The sequence below is a fragment of the Bos taurus genome, chromosome 10, assembly GCF_002263795.3.
Source record: "Bos taurus isolate L1 Dominette 01449 registration number 42190680 breed Hereford chromosome 10, ARS-UCD2.0, whole genome shotgun sequence".
NCBI lineage: Eukaryota > Metazoa > Chordata > Mammalia > Artiodactyla > Bovidae > Bos > Bos taurus.
The window spans coordinates 90130060-90155606 of NC_037337.1; the positions used below are offsets into that span (position 1 = coordinate 90130060).

Here is a 25547-nt window from a genome sequence, read left to right on the forward strand (position 1 = left end):
AGGTGCCATGACGCGCACCTCCGAGAGCTGTCTGTCCCATGGACGGGAGGTCAGGACATTTGTCCTTCAGCTCCGTCCCTGCCCCTGTGGGCCAGCCCCCACCCCATTTGTACCTCTTGTGTGTAGACAAGGAGAAGGTCTGGGAGCTGGCTCTGCTCGAGGTGGGAACGGTCAGACTGGGTGGGAGGTGGTGTGTCACAGTAACTGCTCACTGCCCTGTGGCTGAGATCTGAGCTTGGCTGAGTGGACATGATGTGGGGCCTTGAAAGTGTCACCTGCTGGGGCACCAGCATGTGGGGGTGTGTTTACCCTTCATGTGCATTTCTAAGATTAGCTTTTACCTTCTGGCTTTATTAATAAGTCCTAAGTGCTGGGACTAGGAAAAGGAAATGGCAACCCACCCCAGTATTCTTGCCTGGAGAATCCCATGGACAGAGGAGCCTGGTGGGCTGCTGTCCATAGGGCTGCACAGAGTCGGACATGACTGAAGTGACTTAGCATGCATGCATGCATTGGAGAAGGAAATGTCAACCCACCACAGTGTTCTTGCCTGGAGAATCCTGTGGACAGGGGAGCCTGGTGGGCTGCCGTCTATGGGGTCACACAGAGTCGGACACAACTGAAGCGACTTAGCAGCAGCAGCAGGTGCTAGGTCTGGATCCTAGTCTCTGGAATTGAAAAGGTGAAGTGAAATCAGGTGCTACTTTTCATCGACCGCCCCCCTCAGATTAGATTTTCTGTTTCGAATTAAGCAGTGTTCCCCATTTCCTCCGTGTTCTTTACCTGGACTCACCTGGACTCACTCCTCCTCATTCACCTGGACTGGGACAGTCTAGGGGCGTGACCCTGATGGAGCCACGAGAAGCAGAGATTTTGCAGGTGGACTGACTGGGGGTTGAGTCCCTAGCTGTGTGACCTTGACCTTGTGGTGCTTTGCTCTACTTCTTTGTTTGTAAAATTGGGTAAACTGTATCAGCCTCATAATATGAACCTAAATAAGATCATGTGTGCAATGTACTTGGTACCTCCTTCATTCCAGTTTGAGTTTCCCAGAAGGATACATTTTCTTTTGGCTGGGAAAAAATATATGTATGTTTTGTATATATTTTTACTGTGCCTATATGAATACATATGGAGAAGGCAATGGCACCCCACTCCAGTACTCTTGCCTGGCAAATCCCATGGATGGAGGAGCCTGGTAGGCTGCAGTCCATGGGGTTGCGAAGAGTTGGACTCAACTGAGCGACTTCCCTTTCACTTTTCACTTTCATGCATTGGAGAAGGAAATGGCAACCCACCCCAGTGTTCTTGCCTGGAGAATCCCAGGGACGGGGGAGCCTGGTGGGCAGCCATCTAGGGGGTTGCACAGAGTTGGATATGACTGAAGTGACTTAACAGCAGCAGCATGAATACATAGGTAGTGTTTTGATTTATGTCTGTTGCCTGGTGTCATTTAGTTTCAAATGTGTCTAATTCACTCAGCTGCCAAAAGGCAACATTCAGGTATCTCTGCTCTCCTTCCGTTTCTTCCTCCATCTTCAACAAATTTACTATCATTTATTTGTTCTTCTGCTTCTGTGTATTTACTTCTTAATTCAATTATATATATTTATTACTATATTTAGTATCATCCTGGATTGGTTCAATTCATTCTGTTGCTAAAATACTGCTTGTAACTCTCTTTACCTCCCCTATCATTTCTTCTCCTTTCCTCAGTCTATCTACTAATTTATTATTTAATTTCTTCAATTCTGTTTATTCACTTGCTGCTTGAGGTTTTTTTTTTTTTTTTTCTATTACGTTGAGTACCTTCTTGGTATAAGACACTCTGCCTCATTGCTAGGGATTACCAAGGTAGCATGTTCTTTCTTAAAGGGCATAAAAGTGGAGGCATAAGAATTAAAAAAAAAAAACAAAAAAAAACCTGTAATGCAAGGAAGAGAGTGATGCCTGACAGTATAAAAGTACTGATGAATTAGTGAAGAGGTGACCACTTCCGGCTGGAACGGCCGGAGAAGGCTGAGAAGTGATGGATGGAGGTAGACCAGTCATGAGTGTATATGAAAGTGAAAGGTGTCTTCTGGCTTTCTTAATCCCTGTTTCGAGCACAATATTAATTATTAGTAATGAACGAGACCTTTCAGTTCATAATTGGACAGTTTAAAATTCTGTTTTTTTCCAACACAAAACGGTCAGTTTACAAGTAAACACTAGTTGGAAATGTATTAGAAGGATGTTAGGAGAGCATATTCTAATGTATAACCTGCTTAAAGTCTCTTTAGCTGAGTCTCTGTCAGCTTCCAAATCTGTGTCTTCAGTGCTAAACAGCAAGATTGCATAGCGAGATCCTAAAGCATAACATTTTTTAAAGCCTTTATTGAATTTGTTACAATATCGCTCCTGTTTTATGTTTGGATTTTGGGCTCTAAGGCATATGGGATGCAAGGGGTGCTCCCAGACCAGGGATCAAACCCACCTCCCATATACTGGAAGGCAGAGTCTTAACCCCTGGAACTCCAGGGAAGTCCTGGAATAGCATTTTAAATAATCAAAGGAAGACTAATTTGTATTAGTTATGTCCTGACAGTGGTAGGAAAAATACTAGTGTATTTTAGAAAGCTCTTTTTAAAAAAAAACAAGAGTAGAATCAGTATCTGCAAAAACATCATTCTGTCTATCCCTGCGCAGATTGCTCTCATCTCTTGAAAAGTGGCTTCATGGAGAGAGATTATCATGAGAAATCCTGAGATTGTCCTCTGCTCACCCCTCCTAAGCAGGGCTGTAAATTTATGACTTATAGGAGAGATTTGCCAGGAAATTGTGAGCGAGAATTTTTTTCTCATTCTTTGTGGAGTCCTTTGTTCGTTTATCTGCCCTGGATTCATTCCATTTCAAAACTGTCCTGCTCTGTTCTCCTGGGGAGGATGAACGTGTCCATTTTACGCTGTGATCACCATGCATAAAGATCCTATTGAATGAGTTGCCAGTGTTTGCTTTGTCGTGTTAGGGCCACTCCTTGTTCAATTCCTAAGGGTGGGCTGGAGCATGTACCTGAAACCATGCTGGGAAAAAAATTTAAAAAGGAAGGAACGGAGGGAGAGAGGCAGGGGGCCAGGGAAGGGGGAAGAAAGGAAGTAAGGGAGGAAGAGGGGAGAGACAGACAGAGGCAGAGACTGGAAAGAAAGCCAATAGAAACTCAGCGACTTTGCGCCATTAGTAGCAGTGGTGGCTTAAGGTGCAAATTAGCCCTGTGCTAAGACAGTCACACAAGCAGTGAACTCAGCCACACTTATCCCCAGGAGGCTTCCAGGAGATGGTACCAAGTGTGACTGATGTTAGGGAGAAAAGACACAAATAGCAGAGGCACGCTCCCTTGGCTAATAGGATCAGTCGTGTCTTAACTTTTCCTGGAGTCTCTCTCTTCCATCCCCCAGGCTCTCAGCCCAAATCTGGGAGTCATCCTGATGCTTCTCTTTCTCCCTCCTGCTTCCAGTTCACCTCCCAAACCAATCTCCAAGTACTGCTGACCCCACTTCTAAAAGTATATCCTAACCTCACCACTTCTGTTTCTACCGGCGGCCCCCTGGTCCAAGGCATTTTCATTTTTTTTGCCTTAAAGGCAAAGCTCTTTAGTACCTCTCCTTGTCCCGCTGTTGATCTCTTCTGGACCAGTGCATCCATAGCATCTGCAGTGAGTTTTAAAACTTAAATCCAGTCTCGTTCCCTTGTTGAAAACTTCCCAAGGGAAGGAGAGGATTTAAAGCAACATGTAGAGCAGCATTCAGATTCCATAGGGGCTTCCCTGGTGACTCAGATGGTAAAGAATCTGCCTGCAATGCAGGAGACTGGAGTTTTCATCCCTGGATCAGAAAGATCCCCTGGAGAAGGAAATGGTTACCCAATCCAGTGTTCTTGCCTGGAGAATCCCATGAGTAGAAGAGCCTGGCAGGCTGCAGTCCATAGGGTTGAAAAGAGTTGGGCACAACTGAGTGGCTAACACTTTTTAGAACTTTTAGGTTCTAGAGATTGTGATCTGGATTCTGTCTGTACTGCAGCCTTCTCTCCTGCGACACACTCGCCTTTGGGCACAAGCTCCAGACATCATGGGCTTTTTTCTGTTCCTCCAACATGCCAGCCTCATTTTGGGCTTCTCCTCTGGCTGTCCCCATCGTCTCATGCGTTTGCATGCTTGGCCTCTTCTCCAGTGTACCGTCTCACTAAACAGCTCTCTGTCCAACCTGGTACAGGGCCTGAATAGAGTCGTCACCTCCGAGAAGACTTTCCGGAACATTCTGCGCTGTAGCCCATCCTCTATTCCCACTCCCCACCCCAATTAGTCTCATCGTATTACCCTGTTCTGCTGCCTTCGTAGAACTCAGCCCTGTCTGAAGCTTCTCATGTTCTTTCATTTTAGTTTTACTCTTCATCATCTCCCACCCCAAAGTCGCCTGTGAGCTCTATAAAGGCTGAGGGCCCGGCCTGTCTTGTTCATTTCCACATCCTGCACACCCGGGATGGTGCCTGTGCCAGGCTGATGCTCCACTGCCTGTGTGCTAAGCTGTCTCAGTCGTGTCCGACTCTGTGTGACCCTGCGGGCTGTAGCCCGCCAGGCTCCTCTGTCCTTGGGATTCTCCAGGCAAGAGCACTGGAGTGGGTTTCCATGCCCTCCTCCAGGGGATCTTCCCCACCCAGGGATCGAACCCCTGTCTCTTACATCCACCTGCATTGTCAGGCTGGTTCTTTACCACTAGTACCAACTGGAAAACCCATGACCGTTTGTTAAGTATGTGGATAGACTCTCCGATGTGTGGTCAGGGGTCACTAGCAGGACGCTGTCAGCACCTGGAAGAGCAGAGCAGAGGGTGAGCACAGGAAAGGAATGGCAGCCCAGAGATGGGCATGCTGCACGTGGTGGGTCTGATGGGGTATATGTGTGCACGCGTGTGTGGATGGGCACATGCGTGTGCACGTGCGCTCAGTCATGTCTGCCTCTTTGTGATCCCCAGGACTGTAGCCTGCCAAGCTACACTGTCCATGGAACTATTCAAGCCCCATAAGTATCAGTGCTGGGTTTTGACTAGAGTCCGGCCTCCAGGAGTGACCATGGGCTCACCCTGGATGACTTGGTGGCTTGTCTTTCTCGAATACTCACGGGAAGACCTCCTAATACCAGGCTTCCGGAAGGCCTCCTTTGCTTTTCAGATCTGTTGCAGGAAGTACGGCAGTTCTTCCTGAGTCCTGAGGATTCTGGTGAGGATGAAATGATCTTTTTGAAATGTTTCGCCAAACTGGCTCTAGAAGTAAATATGATTTAAGCTTTTTCCCCCCAAAATGAATTCTTTTGATTAAAAAAAACAAAAACAAAAAACATGTTTCAAAACAAAACACCTCTCACACTCTGTTGGGTTGTTAGCCCAAAGAAAACAAGCAGAAACTGAAATTTGGGGGGGAATGAATAAAATACTGTTTTCCCTGCTTCCCTGTCACCCTCCTTATTCTTTAGTTCCTCCCTTTTCTTCCTCACCCCTGCTTTTACTTGCTGAATCTCTCCTCTCTGGAGAGGAAGATTCATAAAATATATGGTTCTCTAGGCTTAGTAAAGTGTGTGTCATAGCTCAGCTAGCCCAACCTAAGGTGCCAGAGGAAATAAGGTAAGTTTTTGGTCTTTAAATACTTTTTGGTGTTCATTAAACCTAATAGAGTCCATTTTGTGTATTTGTCATATCATTTAGATGTATAATCACATGCATTTCACTATACCTTTCTAAAGGAGTGAATTTCATCTTTTTTTACTCATTGTAAGAGTCCTGATTCATGTGAAGCAAGTTCCAAGAGAAATCAGGTTGGCGTTCCTTTTCCCTTCCTGCACAAATAGTAAGATGTTCAGTGCGTGTGGTGCAGGTGTTCGTCCCTCTTAATCCCTGCCCTCCTATCCCCACAAAAAGTTCCTAAACGCTACCCACCCACTTTCAGAAATAGCACTTTGTGGAACATGGAAGGAATTTCTACTCCCTGCATATGAGCAAAACCGTCTGGTTTAGTTGGTTTGGACAGGTCTTAGAAGTATATCGACAAATTATTGAAATACAAAATATTTGGATATTTTGTAGTTTTTCTGGTTATATTGCTCCTGGGGGGAATAACAAATTCATGTAATGTGAATGGTCTGTTAAAAACAACAACAACACACAACTAAATAGATTCAAAGTAATTAAAATCCACAGTCCACTTTGTGAAGAAGTGTGCCTTTAGTAATGCTCACATGTAGATTTCCCCCACGCACTTCCATTCCTATCTTCCAATAGAAGGAACATTCTGCTAATATCTGAGGGTCATCTTCTTTCAAGCCATCAGCAATGATTTCTCTCCCAAAGGGTACTTTTCTCCTAATTTTCACTCTCATTTTATTCTTAGCTCCGGCCTCCTTGAGGTTACTGTAGGATAGGTCGAGAAAACAGTCTAGTTTGTGTCCTTCATCCACAATTTTCATTCTCTGTCCCCTGCTCATCAGAGAATCTTCTGTGAGACCAGCCTTAACTACAAGAGAGGATGCTACCTGAGTTTGCAGTGAATTTGTACTGAACGGGCATTGGTATGGCATTACTCAAAGGATTCATGGAAAGCTCTCTGGTCTGCAATAACAAACGGATTCAGTGCTCCAATTCGCTGACTGCTACAGCCCCACCATCTCCATCTTTGTTTTGCATCTTTACTCCAGTCATGGGTGTCATTACCTGGAAAATTCAGCTAAGGGGTGTCCGACAACTTGTTAGTTTCCTGTATTTAGATAAAACATTGATGATCTCAGCAGTCTAAAGGGCCTCAAAAGATTGCTTTGTGATCAATATTTATTACGTAAACTATAAGAAAAAAAGGAGATGCATGTAATATGTACCCAACTGCAGATCATACTTCTCCAAATTACTAAAAAGAAAAGGACAGTGCTGGAAAATCAATAGCTTTTAATAAATATATATAAATACATATATATAATAAAATATATATATAAAAAAAATATATATATTTTATGTTCTCACCAGTTACGTTTTAAAGCTCAGCTTAAACAATGATTTCTTCCCTATCTGGACCATCGTTTACTTAACAGTAAAGAGCTCTTTCCATTTGTTGTTTTACTGACACTTTGCACTTGAATCTGCCAGAGAAGTTGTCCCAGACTAACTCCTCTTATTACTGAAACCTGTCCCTTGGTCTGTTTCGATTTTCAGCTGGTGTCTGCTTCTTGCATCACTTATCAATCCATTTTTATGCTTAGGCTACCAGTTAGGCGTGCTCTTCCCCTCTATTTGTGAACATTTCCAGCTGAGTTTAAACCTCACTTTCCTTCTAGTAGGACAAATTGACCTTTTTGGCTTGATTAAAGATAAACGCCGTTGACTCTCCACTTTGGGAGGCCAAGCATTTTCCAGAAGCCCACTGAGATTTCTCTATTTATTGCTTGAAAAATAAATATCAAACAGTACTTGTTTCTCTGCCATTTTAAGGAGATGAGCGTCAATCTTTTTCCCCCACTCTTAGAGCAGTGAGGATTAGGGGGGTTGGAGATATCAAGTATAATTAAACTGCAGGGCATGGGGCAGACACGTATCACTCCTAGACCTGTACTTGATGAGATCACGAACAGTGCTACCTAACCAGCTAAAATGTAGGAAAAAGCCTGTTACAGTGTATAGATTTTAGATAATATCAAAGATAGGCATACTTAATGGAGGCTAAGATTGAGTATTAAATAGTTTGTTATAGAATTATTTTTTTTTTCTCAAGATTCACTGGTCTCATGGCAGCATCATTTAATTCTGGGTATATGTGATCCATTCTAAGTTTCTTCACTGAATTCTCAGAATTTTTATAAATATGGATTGCCCTTGGAGTATAGGTACCTTCTGAAAAAAACACAAATTACCAGCTGAAGACCTTGTGATTAAAAGAAACCTTTGCACTTTGAGAGCCTGTTTGCTTTTCAAGAAAGAAATTTCAACAAACTGCAACTACTATCATAACTCTTAATAACCAGAACTTAGTGGAAATGCTAATTACTCAACATTAAAGGGTCTAGTTTAAAATTACGCATCCTAAAAGAGCTCTACTCAAGTGATACTCTGTTTTTTTTTCTCCCCTAAACAACAGAATATCTTCAGTCTTGGAGGTAGAGGAGTGGGAAGACTAGCTAATGAAAGTTATATAATAAGTTTCAAAATGACTTAGATAAGAGTATACTGACCTTATTTTGATTGTTTCCGAAGAAATAATGATCTAGGTAGACATCAGTTATTCAACAAGCACTCATTAAAGCTCCTACTGTGTGCCTGGCCCTGTGCTCCTATATGCTGGAGCGGAGTGTGTGGTCTTCTGAAATATTCCAAATGCCTACTATCCATAGATGCCAATCCGTGTGTTGCCCAGTTAGATGTTTCATCTCTTATTTTTTTGCAAGTTATTTCCAGAAATAAGACTTTCCATATACTAAGACTAATGTAGGAAGATTGAAGCAGCATCTTTCTGCAAGGGATCAGCTATGTATGTAGAGAGAGCAAACTTTTTCTAAAGAGTTCTGGTTCTATGCAATCTTCTTTGCCTTTTCAACTTACATCTCAATTCTGTAGTGAATGAAACATGATATTCTTCTCCCCTTCATCTGTTTTGATGCCTCAATGTTTGTCTTGCCAACTCCTGCCCCTAAATACCATAATTTATCACAATACCTGATTCTTCCAAGGATTCACTTGAATGTCATCTTGAGCGTCTTGATTATGAATCCTCTGGGATAGTTTGGTTTGTTCCTTTATTTAGTGGCACATTTTACTGAATATTCTTTTCACCTAAACAAGTTCAGTTTTGGAATTTGCATTATTTCATTTTTTAGGTCTTTGTATCTTTTTGGAAGATGATGAACAGTGAATAAGTCTGAGGCCCATTGTATTCCCTTCAGGAGCATTATTTATAATGGAGTTTAGACCTTGACATTATTATTATTGTAATGATTACCATTGCGATTCATATGGTCACTGAATTCTGGTAAGACCATGGGTTAATGGAAATGTCAAATTAAAAACATAGATTGTAGAGCTCTTTTCTCAACCAACTCTGAAAGCCAGACTGGTGTATTATACCTGAGTGATCAAATGGTTCTAAAAGAATGTATAATGAATTTCCTGTTTCTTCAAGAAATTCACCTGAAGTCTAAGACTTTGGGAAACAGAATGACAGCTGACTACTATTTCCTGTAAATATTGCATTGCCATTTAAAATGTCTTGTACCTACAGATAAAAGAGGATACTTATTTGTTACTGTCCATTATGATTCAGTTGAAATTTTGCATTGGGGACTTCTGCAGAATGTCCCTGAGACTCACATGGGCTCTGGAGGGGGTTGACTGCCTGAGTATTGCTGGGTCATATGCACCAGTGTGGCTTTGACAACTCTGATGCCATGAACACTACTTTTAAGACTGATCCTAACTTTGGCACTTACCACTGCCCTTAGGCAAAGGCCCAGAGACCCTGTACGCGGGGCAGAAGCTCAATGACAATGAATGGCACACCGTCCGGGTGGTACGGAGAGGAAAAAGCCTTAAGTTAACTGTGGATGACGATGTAGCCGAGGGTGAGTAAGCTCTGCGGAACTTTGTCTCTCTCTTCTCTCAGACTCTTCTCGGTCATTCAGTGAGTAAAGGGTTTTTTGTTTTGAAAATCTTGTATTTTGCTAAACAGAAGTCACATGTCTTGTTCTCTATTGACAAGCTCAGGTAAGACTAAGAACATCTGCTTCTCTATTTTCAGAATCCCTTTTCACTGATCTATATTGCCCAACGTCTCCACTACTGTGGTTACATATTGATGGGGCTCTCTCCTTAGGCATGGAGTGTGTGTCTGGAGAAAGAACATGAAGTTCTTGAGATCCTTCTATTGTTCAGTTACTCAAAACCCACTTCTTAGGCATCCCAAGTGCTAGTCCCTTCCCTTCTGAATGAGTCACTCTCTAGTAGAGGGAGATGGGTAAACAAGAAATTCAAAACTTTATAGGTACAAGTAAGTATCAAAAGCAGTACATGACACTTAGTACATTAAATAAATGAATAATTATTCATTTATTTAATGATTTATTTAGTCATTATTAATTGACTGCCTACTGTGTCCCAAGTCCTGCTTAGACGGTGCTGGGAATGTGGTGGTGGGCAATTAGGCAAGTCCTGGGTCTGGTGGAATTTACATTCTAGGAGGGCAAGGAGTAAGTGAATGAATCTTTACATACATAAACGAATATTCAGAGCCTCACTCGAGCAGGAAGCATTTCTTGATAGCCTGGTGTATGTCAGGAATATGCTAGGGATTGTAGAAGTTATAAAGGAAGCACACAAGATTACCTGTTTCCTTCAACAGTGAATCAATTTTGTGTGTTAGATAAAACTTGGGAATTTGAAAATAAGTCAGGGAATATATAATGAGATGATAATTTGGGTGAGCAAGATTATAATTTTCAATCTGGAGAGAAAAGTATCAGTTTGAGCTGGAAAAATCTGGAGTGGTAGATCTTTGGGCAGAATTTGATGGATCATTTAGTAAGATCTAGGACAGAAGAGAGAAGGCATCTTTAATGCATCTTCAGTTCAGTTCAGGTCAGTCGCTCAGTCCAACTCTTTGCGACCCCATGAATCGCAGCACGCCAGGCCTCCCTGTCCATCACCAGCTCCTGGAGTTCACCCAAACTCATGTCCATGGAGTCGGTGATACCATCCAGCCATCTCATCCTCTGTCATCCCTTTCTCCTCCTGCCCCCAATCCCTCCCAGCATCAGGGTCTTTTCCAATGAGTCAACTCTTCACATGAGATGGCCAAAGTATCGGAGTTTCAGCTTTAGTATCGGAAGTCCTTCCAAAGAACACCCAGGACTGATCTCCTTTAGAATGGACTGGTTGGATCTCCTCGCATCTTACATGAGGCATTTTAAAATTTATACTCTCCAATATTCCAGAGCAGTGCATACCTTCTTGTCCATGTGGGAAAGGAAAATGTCAGGCAGGATGGGGTGTTATGTGGAGCTCTGTTGGTGTCAGGAGACCTGGGCCCTAATGCTGATTCTCTGCAGGATTTTGTGAAAGTCACTTACCCTATCTGGGCCTGCGAGTTAAAGTCAGGGGCCTAAGCCATATTTGCAATGTCTTTTATGAATATGACAGTCAAATTCGAGTCAGGATCCTTTGGTTTAATAGTCACTGTCACTAAAATGCCTTATACCTTTGGGAGAGAAATAATGCTAAACCTCCCTTTCCTTATTTCCTCATTTTGAAATTCTATTAACACTTCAGACTTCTAAACTTGAAATTCTACTATTGCTAAGGCTGTCTGCAGTATTAAGTTTCTGCCATGTTTGGTTCTGTAATTTAGTTTTATAATTATAAGCCTGAGAGTCTATGCTTATGGAGTTGGGCCTTGTGGTGAGCCGTGTGTGTGAGAGTCAGGAATGAGAGCCTGGGTACAGGCAGAAGATCCACATATATCTAGTACCCAGCTGGCATTAGACGCTGGCTTAGCTGTTTTACACACATCAGCTCCTTTAATCTTCTAAAGTACACCATCGCCTCGCAAGTCGAGTGTTCTTCTTGTCATTTTACGTAAGGGGAGCATGAATTTAGAGGCACGTGTAAGATTAAACTCTAAATTCATGTCTGTGTGATTTGACCCAATCAAACTGCTTGTTAGACGTCACAGTTCATCCTAATAAAATGATTTGTCTTACACCATAGGTGCAGTATAGTGGAATGGATTGGGGTGAGGTGAGGAATGCATTTCAGAAGGTAGACAGTGGTACCCACCTCCTTCCTTCCCTCTGGGAAGAGAAACAGAACGCAGCAATAAGCCGTTACCCTCCAATTGTACAGAGACATAACTGAGTATTGGGGGTGAAGTTACTGTTCTATATGCCTGAAGGGTAACTGAGCTTTATGTAATGAATATATCAAAGAGATGTAAAATGCTCATAAGCTTTAGAACCCATAGCCAACCTGAATTAATTATTCAACAACTCCCCATGAGGGAGTGCAGAAAGGAGACCTCAAAGAGAGCTGTGATACACCCCTAGTCCCTCGCTGACTTCTCTGGGTTCAGCCCAGTAAAGCCAACAGTGCTCTTTGCAGCGTGTTTTGAATAAACAGCCACTAGATGGCGACCTCACCCCTCTCTGCAGACAGTGCGTTCCATGTATTTCCATGGGGAAATTATATACCCTGAAATCTAAGAACTGCAGGACTGAGAATATAGTAATGTATATTGTCTCCCTCAGTCATTATTCTTTTATAGAAATTTTAGAATAAAGGTAATTATAAATTGTGCTCTCTCTTAACCACTAATAATTAAACTGCAGGATTAAACCATGGATGCCCAAGTCATTCAGTAATTTGATATTAGAAATTAATGAACCCCAACATACCCCCTACTTTGCTGCTGATGGGGAAAAAAAGGAGCCATGTGGATAAAGAAATTTTGGAGAAGAAAAGAGCTATTTTGCTTATGAGCTGCAGCCTTGGGTTGCTCCTTACAGTGATAAGGGGTTTGGGAATTTTAATTTTAGCTCACAGAAGTCATAAAATCAGGCAATGAAACTAAAATACCACACGGTCTTCAGGTTATTAAGTAGTGTCTTACTGACTTATTTAGAAATGCCTTTCATGCTGTTTAAGGTCCCCCAGGATGTCAGACTTTCAGCTAGTTTGTAGAAATGGATGCAAAGAATAGGTCAGACTCATAAGAAATCAGAAGCTAGGAAAGAAATAATCCTTAGCCTGGTGGTTTTAATTTATTGTAATATACTGTGTTCCTGGAAAAATACTAAGTTCAGTTGACAGTTAATCAGGATTGATTGATTGATTGGCTGGGCTGGATTTCTATTATTAAGAATAAATTAGGGACTTCCCTGGTGGTCCAGCAGCTAAGACTCTGTGCTCCTGATGCCGAGGGCCTGGGTTCAATCCCTGGTCAGGGAACTAGATCCCACATGCCCAAACTAAGATCTAGTGAGGCCAAATAAAAATAAATATTTTTAAAAATCTTTAGAAAATAATAACAGAATACATCACATGAGTTATGCTCCTCAGCATGGGGACCCAATGCTTCAGGAACTGCCCACTCCACCTGGAGCTTCTTTCTGGTATAGAATTTCACCTTTTCTTTTCTTTTTTAATTTTACTCCTCTGGTCCACGTTAGCTTTTTCCTTTCCTTCCCTCACCCTGTATATAGCACATACCATACCAAGCTGTAGAGCATCATTTTCCAAGAAAAATTTTTCATGTTAATAAAAGAAATGTTGAGATTAATTTGGATACAATAGGTTAAACAAAATGCAGTAGAATTCTTTATTGAAAGACCTGTTAGGAGCCTTTAATATGCTAATATCCTTTGCTCATCATCAAAAATTGCATACGCAGTGTTTGCCCAACTTATTCGGTACCAGAACTTTTTAAAATTTCTAAAGCATTTTGCTTTACTAGCTTGTGAGATGAGTGCAAGAAAGCAAAGAAGAACTAAAGAGCCTCTTGATGAAAGCGAAAGAGGAGAGTGAAAAAGTTGGCTTCAAATTCAACATTCAGAAAACTAAGATCATGGCATCTGGTCCCATCACTTCATGGCAAATAGATGGGGAAACAGTGGAAACAGTGACAGACTTTTTTTGGGGTGGGCTCCAAAATCACTGCAGATGGTGACTGCAGCCATGAAATTAAAAGACGCTTACTCCTTGGAAGGAAAGTTATGACCAACCTAGACAGCATATTAAAAAGCAGAGACGTTACTTTGCCAACAAAGGTCTGTCTAGTCAAGGCTATGGTTTTTCCAGTGGTCATGTATGGATGTGAGAGTTGGACTATAAAGAAAGCTGAGCACCGAAGAATTGATGCTTTAGAACTGTGGTGTTGGAGAAGACTCTTGAGAGTCCCTTGGACTGCAAGGAGATCCAACCAGTCCATTCTAAAGGAGATCAGTCCTGGGTGTTCATTGGAAGGACTGACGCTGAAGCCGAAACTCCAATACTTTGGCCACTTGACGTGAAGAACTGACTCATTTGAAAAGACGCTGATGCTGGGAAAGATTGAAGGCAGGAGAAGAAGGGGACAGCAGAGGATGAGATGGTTGGTTGGCATCACCAACTCAGTGGACATGAGTTTGGGAGTTGGTGATGGACAGGGAAGATTGGCGTGCTGCAGTCCATGGGGTCACAAAGAGTCAGACATGACTGAGCAACTGAACTGAACTGAAAGCATTTCACAGCATATACTATTGAAAAATGTTGATATAACATGGAGAAAAGGATGTGAGAGTGGTAGAGCTGGAGGATTGTGGGCAAAATGTGCATTCTTTACTAAGCTTTATAAGCCTTTGTTTTCTTAACTTCTCTCTCCCCATCTGTGGGCGTGGATGGTCAAGCCTCTCCCATTATTTCTTTGCTGTCAGTGTTGGCCAACTCTTAAGGCTGACTCCAAAGCAGATATCTCACATGCACCCTCCTTCCCCAGACGTGAGGCGTGCTTGCTGTGTTCCAGCCCCTCTGCCAGTGTGGGGCACACGGAAGAGGCAAGGAGTGGCCCCTACTTACAAAGAGCTTGTGTTCTGGTAAAAGAGAGAAAGCAATAAGTGAGGTCTCCAGGAAATTCTTAGTAGACGTCAGAGAAAAGGGAAAAAGGAAAGATGCGTAATTAGTTCATAGCTAACGGACTGTGTTCTGTCCTTTATACGTACTGATACATTTCTTCCTGATAACTTCATGCTGATTTCACAGGGAAACTGAGCCACAGGAAAGTTATGTAACCCAGGCAGTCAAGCCTCAGAGCTTACATGTTCATCCACTTATGGAAAGTTACAGCTTGAACTTGGCTAAAATTTTCAGTAGGTTTATGCTCTCAACAAACTCCTGTACTCTGAGGGCTGGTCTGTAAACTGCTCGCTGGCCAATGGTGAACTATGGCAGTGAGTACGTGAACAGGAGCCAGGGAAGCATGCCTATCCTGGGAAAGGTAAGGAATACATTGAGCTCAGTTCAGTTCAGCTGCTCAGTCCTGTCCGACTCCTTGCAACCCTATAGACCACAGCATGCCAGGCCTCCTGTCCATCGCCAATTCCCAGAGCTTACCCAAACTCATGTCCTTGAGTTGGTGATGCCATCCAGCCATCTCATCTACTGTCGTCCCCTTCTCCTGCCTCTGTTTTCCCCACTCTTTTCCAATGAGTCAGTTCTTCGCATCAGGTGGCCAAAGTATTGGGAGTTTCAGCCTCAGCATCAGTCCTTCCAATGAGTATTCAGGACTGATTTCCTTTAGGATGGACTGGTTGGATCTCATTGCAGTCCAAGAGACTCTCAAGAGTCTTGTGAGTTAGATGGATGGCGTTACAATTTTTGGCCCCTGGAAAGGAGTTTGAATTCATCGCAGCAACTTCTGTGTGGAAATTTTACCAGTTAAATTCCATCTACAACTTTTCTTGGACATTGATGTGAGGAATGAGTCAAGTGTTTTCTCCAGAAACAGTGTATCTGTACAAGAGAAGATATGGGCTTTGGGAAGCATGATACACACCTGTGTTCAGTTTGGGGGGTCTACCATTTACCACCTATATGACCTGTGATAAACTCCCTCTAGAACGCTAAGCACAGTGTCCTCACCTCTGAAGCAATATAGCAATGCCTATCTATAGCTTTTTTGTGTGATTGTGGCATTTGATGGTGGTTACAGAGTGCCTGGCATATAGGGATTCTTCAGTAGTCTTGCTTTTTCCCTATTTTTTTTTTTTCTCCCAAGTTACTCCTCTTTCCTCTGAAATTTGAAAGCAGCTGGTGTGAAGTATGCATGTATTCTCACCTTAAGTGGAGGGAGTTTCAGTTTGCAGACAGCATTCAAAAGAGATGAGTGAAAAGTTTCCTAGCTATTAGTATTGATTAGGTGGTGGAAGGACTGATGCTGAAGCTCCAATACTTTGGCCACCTGATGCAAAGAACTGACTCACTGGAAAAGACCCTGATGCTGGGAAAGAGTGAAGGCAGGAGGAGAAGGGGACGACAGAGGGTGAGATGGTTGGATGGCATCACTGACTCAATGGACATGAGTTTGGGTAAGCTCTGGGAGTTGGTGATGGACAGGGAAGCCTGGCGTGCTGCAGTCCATGGGGTTGCAAAGAGTCAGATGCTACTGAGTAAGTGAACTGAACTGATACACAGATTTTTTATAAAGCATTTATTTGCTTAGTTTGGCCAAGTTTCAAACTTAAGCTATATCCTCAATGCTTTTTCCAGGTGCAGCAGCATACACTCTTTTTTTTTTTTTGAATATCCATCTGTGGCCAAGTGAGTTCTTTTAGCATATGGTAAAGCCAGTTCAATTTTTAAAAACTTTTTTTTTTATTGGAATATAGTTTATTAAAAACGTGTTAGTTTCATGTGTATAACAAAGTGATTCAATTATACCTCCACATGTATCTGTTCTTCTTCAAATTCTTTTTCCAGTTAGTTACCTAGTATTGAGTGCAGCTCCCTGTGTTATATACTAGGTTGCTGTTGGTTATTCATTTTAAATACAGCAGCAGATTTTCTAATTTGGTCCCATGTCACCTTCTTCACTCCCTTGTCTCTCCTAACCCCACCAACTTCTAGCTGAAGCTCTCTGAGTTATCCTAAACTTTAAATCTGTTTGTATCCCTGGCCTAAGCTCTCAAAGTTAGCCTCCTTTTCCTTACTTACAGGGTTTCTCTGGTGGCTCAGATGGAAAAGAATCTGCCTGCAATGTATAAGACTTGGTTTCAATCCCTGGGTCAGGAAGATCCCCCTGTTTAAGGGAATGGCTGCTCACTGTAGCATTCCTGCCTGGAGAATTCCATGGACAGAGGAGCCTGGTGGGCTATAGTCCATGGCGTCTGAAAGAGTCAGACACAACTGAGCAACAAACACTTTCTTACTTATGCAAACCTTCCTTCGGTCTCTCTCAGGCAACACTGTGTGATTTTCCTGCTTTATGATATTCATGTTTTGGAGAGTAGAATTTCCTAACCCCTCAGTTCTATAGGCTGATTTATCCATCAGTTCAGTTCAGTCACTCAGTCGTGTCCGACTCTTTGCAACCCCATGAGCTGCGATTTATCCATACTTCTCTAAAAACTCCGAGTTGACCTTGTCATCGTCTCTTCAGATTCCTTTCGGAACTCCAGTCTTCACTAGGGATCATCCCTTTATCTCTTCTTAGTTCTCATCACTGATGTTTCTTGTTCTAAAGTTTTACTCTAAGAATGAGCATGAGGACTAGCATCATCACTGTTCATTTCCCGGGCCCTCATCGAGATTGGCTATGGTTTCCCTTCCGCATCATCATCCAGCCCCAGCTCCCCGCCTCTAGCCCTGGTGTGAACAGCTGTGGCCACACTGACATTGGGTATTTATTTCATCACTTCATAGTTTTATGTCATGTGAATTTAGATTATGCTAGTTGCATTTTCATGACCAGTCCAGTTTTCAGTACTAAAGCATTTTATCCAGTAATTCCTTCTTCTAGTTATTCAATTGTTAGCAGGCTTATGTTGCATTTTGATTTTTGTCCTATCACAATTTTATAGTTAAGTTAACCAACATCATCATTTTATTTTTGCTTATATAAGGAGAACAATTTGTCACTAGTTGTCAAAACACCACACAGGAGCTCATAAAATGTAAATTTGATTTTTGTGCTTATGAACAATTCTTTCAACTAGGTCTGAGGATGCTCCCAAAGAGTTGAAATTAATATTGAGCATCCAAAGGTGTGATCTGGTTGAAGGTCCCAGATATTGAAGTTTAAGGACCCAAGAAAATATGATCCCCTCCCCTGCTTTTATCTTTGCCACCTGAGTTCTACACCAATTGAGAAAAACAAATGCTAGTCTGGCAGAAATGAACTTTGATTTTTATTAGTGAGAGCACTGATGTTGAAATATGTGGTTTACATGTACTGGATTTCAGAATTAGAATTGCCCTCTAGCACGCTGATTCAGGACTGGAGTGGGAATCTCCCCTGAAGCACGTCTGCTCCTCTAACAGCCATGCAGCAGATGAATGAGTGACATAAACTGATGTTTCCCAAGGCAGCGTGTTCCCATAAAGCGCATGCCAGGGGCTGAGCTATGGACATATGGTTTCTCTTTGCAGATGGTCCTTATATTTCAGATTTTGTCACTCTTTTTTTCTGGAAAGCTATAAAAGAGGGAATAAAGAGATACTAGTATGTCTTGCTAGTGAAATTTCTTCAAAGTGGAAGGTCATAACAGGAGAAAGAAGGAAGAGGGAATTCCCTTTCCCTTCCTTCTGCCTCTGGGGTATTACAACTTGGTTTGTTAAATTTTATTTTATTTTTGTTTTTTTTAATGGCATGTCAAATATCCTGAAACATACATATAGTTTGATAGTCCTCTAATCCCAGTTGAGTTCAAATATTAAAGTAACACACACAAGCTAAGAGAATTCAATATTGTTCCAAGGCACTTACTGAATCTCCATGACTAGATGAAAACAAAGACAATTAGGATGGACAATTAGACAGTATATAATATAAAAATTACTTTTTGCTTACAATTTACAAAATGTATTATTTTTACAATCTGTGATCTCTGATAACCGGTAAAGCTGGCTGCATAAATCCAACAATTTTAAAAATCAGAAACTATTTTCTAAAACTTCAGGGCAAATAATTTACAAATAAGGTACACAAAGATTTAGACCATGCAGAAATTTCTTACATCTTCTGTTAATAATATTTTATAACTGCAACTTTATCAAATTGTATACCTACTTGCCCTGTACATATACAAAATAATGCATACATGATAAAACATTAGCAAAAAAGAGTAGTCCTTAAACTCAATTTATCATAAAATGTATTACTATATTAACATGTCTACAAGCAGGGTGTAACAGGGTTAAGAGACATTAAGGCAATAATACTTGAAGTTACAAAATAAACCAAATGTAATACTTTTCCTAAGTGTAACATAATGCAGGTAGATGGTCCCAGCAAAAAAAAGAAAAAAGAAAAACCCACTAAGGTAACAATCTATACTGCTGTTAGTCCCACATTTTTAAGATGGAATACTATAAATCTGGCTTTCACTTTGTTAAATTTTGATATGATTTACCCAAATAAATGTTGAGAGAGCCACCTTCTAGTTTGACCACATTAATGTTGTTTTCCTTGATTTTGTTACTAAAATGTGCTGTCTCTTTGTATTTATTTCAAGCCCTCCTTACTGCCCTTGCCCCAGCCACTCACTCTTTCTGGGTAAACCAGGTAATGAGAGGGCTAAGAGATTATTTGTATCAGCTGGAGAGTCTTTAGTTGCACGTGTAAGACACCCAACTCAAATGTTTTAAGCATAAAGGGCAATCTATGGCCATATAGCTTTTAAAAGCCCAGGTTTGGTTGACTAGATCCAGGTCCTAAAAAGACATCACCCTGCAGAAACCATCTCTCTCCATTTCGTGATATCGTCTGGGTCGGCTCTCTCACCAGGGAGGCCCTCTCCCCCCAGTTATCGTGGCCTCCAGCAGCCCTGGCTTTTCTTCTTTCCCCTTCAGCAAGCCTTGTTTGCCAAGAATCTCTCTTTCCTAAGTGTTCCAGCAAAAACATGGGGGTGAGTTGGGTTGCTGCTAATTCAGTGTTCTAAGTATAGTCCCTAGACTGATCACAGAATCAGCACCTTGAAACTTGTTAGGAATGCAGATTCTCGGGCTGTACTCCAGAGTTTTGAATAATAAACTCTAAGGGTGGGCTCAGTGAACTGTGTGATTGAGATGCATGCTTTAGAAGACCAATTTGTTAGTCCATTGACCACACTCTATGTCTAGGGGGATAGAATACCTTGAGTGGTTCAGACTGGGTAATTTGATTATTTCAGGAGCTGCGATGGGGTCACCTTCATCCAGCCCCAGTGGTTTAAGGGTGGAGTGGGGAAGGTAGCTTCCCAAAGGAAAATTATATGTAATTATCAGAAAAAGCGACAGTTGCTAGTCAGATAAAATTAATATGTTCTACAATAGAAACTTTTCCCCAAGCACTGGGTGACGAATTAGGATACCAAGAAATATTTGGTAATGAATGACTAAGGCTTGCTTATTTTATCTTTACAAGGGTTAGGGTAAATAAAACCTTTTCTTCTTATAGTATGTTTTTGTACTCCATTGTTTTCCTGAATGGAACAAACGAGTAGATTCATCCTTTAACTTGAGTTGTCCATGATCTCATATCTTCCTCTATAGATGGTACTTTCTGTGCAGCTGCAGGAGGGCATGGAGTGCAGGGCATAAAACTTGGACTGGCCCGGTAATCAGCTCGCCCACTGCAGCCAAGTCAGATATCTGCTATACTGAGTATTTTGTTTTCTGGAACTGAATGTTTGTGTAGAGATGAATTAGATCTACACAGTATCGTAAGGATGCTATTGACAAAACAGGGTCACTTTTCCCGTTTGCATCTCATCTTGTGATTTTTTCACAGGTACGATGGTGGGAGACCACACCCGCTTGGAATTCCACAACATCGAAACCGGTATCATGACTGAGAAACGTTACATCTCCGTGGTCCCCTCCAGTTTCATTGGCCACTTGCAGAGCCTTATGTTCAACGGGCTGCTCTACATTGACTTGTGCAAAAACGGAGACATCGACTACTGCGAACTGAAGGCTCGCTTTGGACTGAGGAACATCATCGCCGACCCTGTCACCTTCAAGACCAAGAGCAGCTACCTGAGCCTGGCCACCCTCCAGGCCTACACCTCCATGCACCTCTTCTTTCAGTTCAAGACCACCTCCGCTGACGGCTTCATCCTCTTCAACAGCGGTGATGGCAACGACTTCATTGCCGTTGAACTAGTCAAGGGGTAAGTGGATGACAGCGCCTAGGGATCTTAACACCAGCCCTGCAGAAACTATGGATATGAAAAGACTGTCCATTCTACTTTCTATTCCTGATACATGCTCTCACCCCCATTGATTAAAAATGTCTGTGTAATGATTAAGGCAGGAAGGGAGAGAAATTCATGAGTTTATTGAAAGATCCTCTGCTAACTCAGTACTCTCAAGCTTTTTATAATGAAATGTAGTCCTTTAAACCTATGGGAAAAAAAGGAATTATTTTTGCAAAACAGGGATATAGGCTGTGGGGCAGTAAAATCTGTGCCACCAAATTCATGGGAAGAAGTGAAATATAGATATTTTCAGTACTAACGTTATCCCATATATGCAAATTTTATAAAGCTGTTCTTGGTCCAGGATATTTTACTACTGAGTGTTAGGATGTAGTTAAAACAAGAGCAAAAAAAGAGACCAAAACCCAAAACACAGATCCATAAATGACTGTGAATTTCAATGTCGCCCCCTAGTGTTTCGCAGTGTACCAGCCGCTGTGCTTTGCGACTCGGGGTTTTTACTTGGTAGTGTTAAATAGATTTAATGAGTTAGAACTAAAATGCAGTCTGATGGAATATGATCTGACTATTCTTTAAGATCCCCTGGAGAAGGGCATGGCGACCCACTCCAGTATTCTTGCCTGGAGAAGCCCATGGACAGAGGACCCTGGCGGGCTACAGTCCTTAGAGTCGCAGAGAGTCAGGCACGGCTGAAGTGACTTGGCACACATTCTTTATTCTTAAATCAAGCTTTAGTTTTCCTTGCATGATGCCAGTCTCTCTTGGGGCGTTTGAAGCCCCCCATGTCAGTTAGGTACACGTTACCATTAAACTTCATTAAACTACTCCAGGCAATCTCAAGTCATTGGGTGCTTGTGATCTCCCCCAGGTACATACACTATGTGTTTGACCTCGGAAATGGCCCCAATGTGATCAAAGGCAATAGTGACCGCCCCCTGAATGATAACCAGTGGCACAACGTCGTCATCACCCGGGACAACAGTAACACCCACAGCCTGAAAGTGGACACGAAGGTGGTCACTCAAGTTATCAATGGCGCCAAGAATCTGGATTTGAAAGGTAAAGCTTGTAAAGACGTTTATCCTCCTTAGAGCTTTCAGTGGAAAGGCTGTTCCTGGCAGTAAACTGCAATTTAGGAGCACCGTGCAGTTTTGATACATTATGTATATCCTGTTTTAACTACACTGAATTATACCAGAATGCAGTTTATTCAGTTTTTACTTTGCCCACTCCTTAGGAATGCTCTGTTTTCCCTGTAAACCTTGGGCGTGTGGGAACTGAGTGATGAATTACAAAACGTGGAGAGGTCATAATGCAGAGGAAGGCACATAGGTTTTGGAATCTCAGCTAAATCATTTACTGCCTGTGTGACTTCAGTAAAATTTTTTAGCCTTTTTTCAGCTTCTATACACTTTATTTTTTCAAAATGAGGATAATAATTGTTACTACATTTATGGGCTGTTAGGAGTTTTGATGAAATAATGTCTATAAAATTCTCAGCATATTATTCATAACAAGCACATAAAAAGGACTCAGTAAATGGTTGTTTTGTTGAAAATGTTGTTAATCTTTACTTCATCATAAAATGGAAACAATAGCTACCTCGTGGAATGGATATGGTGATTACAATTTGTGAGATGATGTGTATAAAATGAATGACACTTAAGAAATGTTAAGTTTCTTTTTTATACAGGGTGGAAACCCTGTCAATAATTTTGTGGATGCTGTTTCCGCCAGCTGTGTTACCGTTACCTGGGTAACGGCGAGTGGGCTTGGCTTTCGTTGACACGGCTCCCTTTACCCATTTGCTTTTCCTACCCGTTTTCCTTTCCAGGTGACCTCTACATGGCAGGTCTGGCCCAAGGCATGTACAGCAACCTCCCAAAGCTCGTGGCCTCCCGGGATGGCTTCCAGGGCTGCCTGGCATCAGTGGACTTGAATGGGCGCCTGCCAGACCTCATCAACGATGCCCTCCATCGCAGTGGGCAGATCGAGCGGGGCTGTGAAGGTACCCTCTGTCTTTTTAAGCTGCAGCCTTGTTGCAAGCCTCTTTGCTGCCTCTGCCAGTGCTCCTTCCTCGGTTTACCTTCCATCCCCTTCCCCGTCTGACCCTGCATCACCATCGGTGTCCTCTTGTCTCTGGCTGAGTGTGTCAAGACATGTGCCTCAGGCTCCGGGAATGCATGTTGGCACATGTCTGCTCAGTGTCACCTTGCCATAGAGGACCGTTCCTGGCACAGACATCAGGCTTCTCCTGACTCGTGTCTTTGCTTCCTGCATGGCTGAAAAGGTATCAGGGACTTTTACTTGATATCTGAGTACATGAGGAGTCACAAACCGGGGACTTCTGTATGGGTTTCACCGTGAATAAAACGTATGTCACCAACAGTGGCTGCATTATTTAATGCAGACTGAGCGGGAGGTAGGAAAATGGTGTCAGAATGCCTCGATGGGGGAAGGGAAGGAACAGTTATTGAGTACTTACTAGGTGTCAGGCATCCTTAGGCAGTTTCTCAGTGTGGTGGAGTGGAACAGCATGGGCTTTGATGTTGTAAAGATCTGGATTTAGGTCCAAGTAGTAGTTCTTGTCAGCTGTGTGGCTTGTGGCACGTTAATTAACCTTTCCGAACTATGTCTCCTCATCTGTAGAATGGGACAATAAAACGTGTCTTGGAAGGTAATATATGTAAGTCAGAGTTAAATGTAGAATGCCTGGTACATACATAGTAGGTACTCAATAAGTGGTAGGATTATCATTTACGAATTTTATCTCATCTGAGACATTTAATAGCATTGCATGCCCACCCATGCGGCACAACAAACCATGCTCAGCCTATTTCTGTAGGTAATACACTGTCTCTTGAGATATTAACAGAATTTTATAGGTCTTTTGAGTCCAATCAGTTCTTGGCAATAAAATCCATCTCATTTTAACCAGCAGGGGATAGCAGACATTCTCAGCCTTCCCCAGCCTCCTTGCGTAGGTTGAAAAGGTGACTCAAATCTAACTTAAGAGTCCAAGAGGATGATCCGACCAGTCACCAGGGCCCTTGTATTCTTTTGTCTGGTTGAGCGACATGGTCTTTTGTGCCCTATATTGTGTTTTCTTATATCCCTCATTAATTTACCACATCAAACCTGTCCGTTCATCTCCTAACTGTTCAGCTTCATTTATTACTCCTGTTTTTCATCAGCTTCAATCCTTCACTTGCCGTCTAGAAGCACCTTTAATAAGAAGCTCCTGATCAACTTCCCAGACTGATCTGTGGCATGGAAATCGTTTCCCTTCACCTGAGAGTCAGCTTCTCATTGCCATTTTGCCTAGTGATAAGGCTTATTGTCCCTATAACCCTTCCAGTTTTCTTTTAGCCAGAAATATTTCTTAAATTCTGTTGGCCAAATACAGTGTGTGTGTATGGGCAGACAAGAAGTTGGGTATCACCAACCATTTAAAGTAGCCACTTTGCCTTCTTCTCCTGAAAATGCATAATTTCACTCAAGAGTTTTTGTCCTGTTGGCCTGCTCTTAGTTCCTTTGGGTATTAAGGGAAATCCTGAAATAGATGCCCTCTTTGGGAATTGAGTATCTTAGTTTAGGACTTTGGAATGACAGGAATTCCAGTTTTTCTGGAATGATTAATCATATCCAGTCAAATCATGATATAAAATTACATGTTCAGAAGCACAAGACACTCTTCAAATGTTAAATATGTTTATCATGCCATCAGTTCTGCAGATTTAGAGGTTAACAGAAATCATCCATTTAGCTCCATAGCAACATTGGCTGATAGAAATATAATGTGTCACATATGTAATTTTAAATTTCCTGGTAGTTACATTTAGAAGAGATTAAAAGTAACAGGTGAAGTTTAATTTTACAGTTTAACTTATCCAAGAATATCCAAAATATTATCTTTACAACATATAATCAACTTAACATTTTTAGTAAGACATTTTAAGTTTCAAAATCAAATGTGTATTTTGTACTCAGTGCAGACCACATACCTTTAAGGTACCCAATAGCCATTTGCATCTATGGCTACTGTATTGGAGGCATGGTTCTATAGAGTATAAAAATTGGGGTATGAGGAGGTAAAGTTGTAGCACTGGATTAAAAGAAAGTCTAAACCAACCTTTATAAAAGTGGATAAAAATATATAGTGCAAAGGTGGAATGGACCCCATGTAAGGGAGCTTTAGGGGAAGTCGTGGGAACATTAGGGAAAAGAAATTGCCCATCTGATGGGAGAAAATGCTCCTGACCCTACCTACAGCTCGAGGTGCAGTTTGGCATGACTCATCACAAGCATGATGATGGGTTCTGACCTTCCTCTGCGTATGGGTGATTGTTCAAAGCTGAACACTGTGGCTTGATGGCTGTATCACCCACATCTATGGCAAGTCCTATGGGCCTAATAACACTGCACTCTATTGCCATGGAGATAATTATGATGGTTACCCATGGTGCATTATGAGTGCCCCACTGGGTGGCGGGAAGTGGAGAATGAGCGCTCAGGGAAGAAAGCCCTTGTTTATTGTACACAGATGACTGAGATAATTAGCGTAAGGGGCCAGGAAAAATGGCCAAAAAGTGGGTTAAGGCATAAA

General features: G+C 42.0%; 1 protein-coding gene and 1 long non-coding RNA gene across 10 annotated transcripts in view; one reads left to right on the plus strand and one right to left on the minus strand.

The window, feature by feature from the left end:
* Positions 1 to 25547, plus strand: part of NRXN3 (neurexin 3) — a 1815083-nt gene that overhangs the window by 842732 nt on the left and 946804 nt on the right. For all 9 annotated transcript variants that reach the window (XM_059890636.1, XM_059890635.1, XM_059890634.1 and 6 more), the window contains 4 exons: positions 9503 to 9622; positions 20512 to 20893; positions 21810 to 22000; positions 22776 to 22949. In XM_059890636.1, the coding sequence (XP_059746619.1) occupies positions 9503 to 9622; positions 20512 to 20893; positions 21810 to 22000; positions 22776 to 22949 (867 nt within the window). The remainder of the gene's footprint in view (positions 1 to 9502; positions 9623 to 20511; positions 20894 to 21809; positions 22001 to 22775; positions 22950 to 25547) is intronic.
* LOC112448529 (uncharacterized) lies at positions 17906 to 25372 on the minus strand. The gene is made up of 3 exons (XR_003036920.1): positions 25208 to 25372; positions 23427 to 23584; positions 17906 to 18215 (listed from the first exon to the last, which is right to left on the minus strand). It is a non-coding gene; the product is annotated as an uncharacterized lncRNA (long non-coding RNA).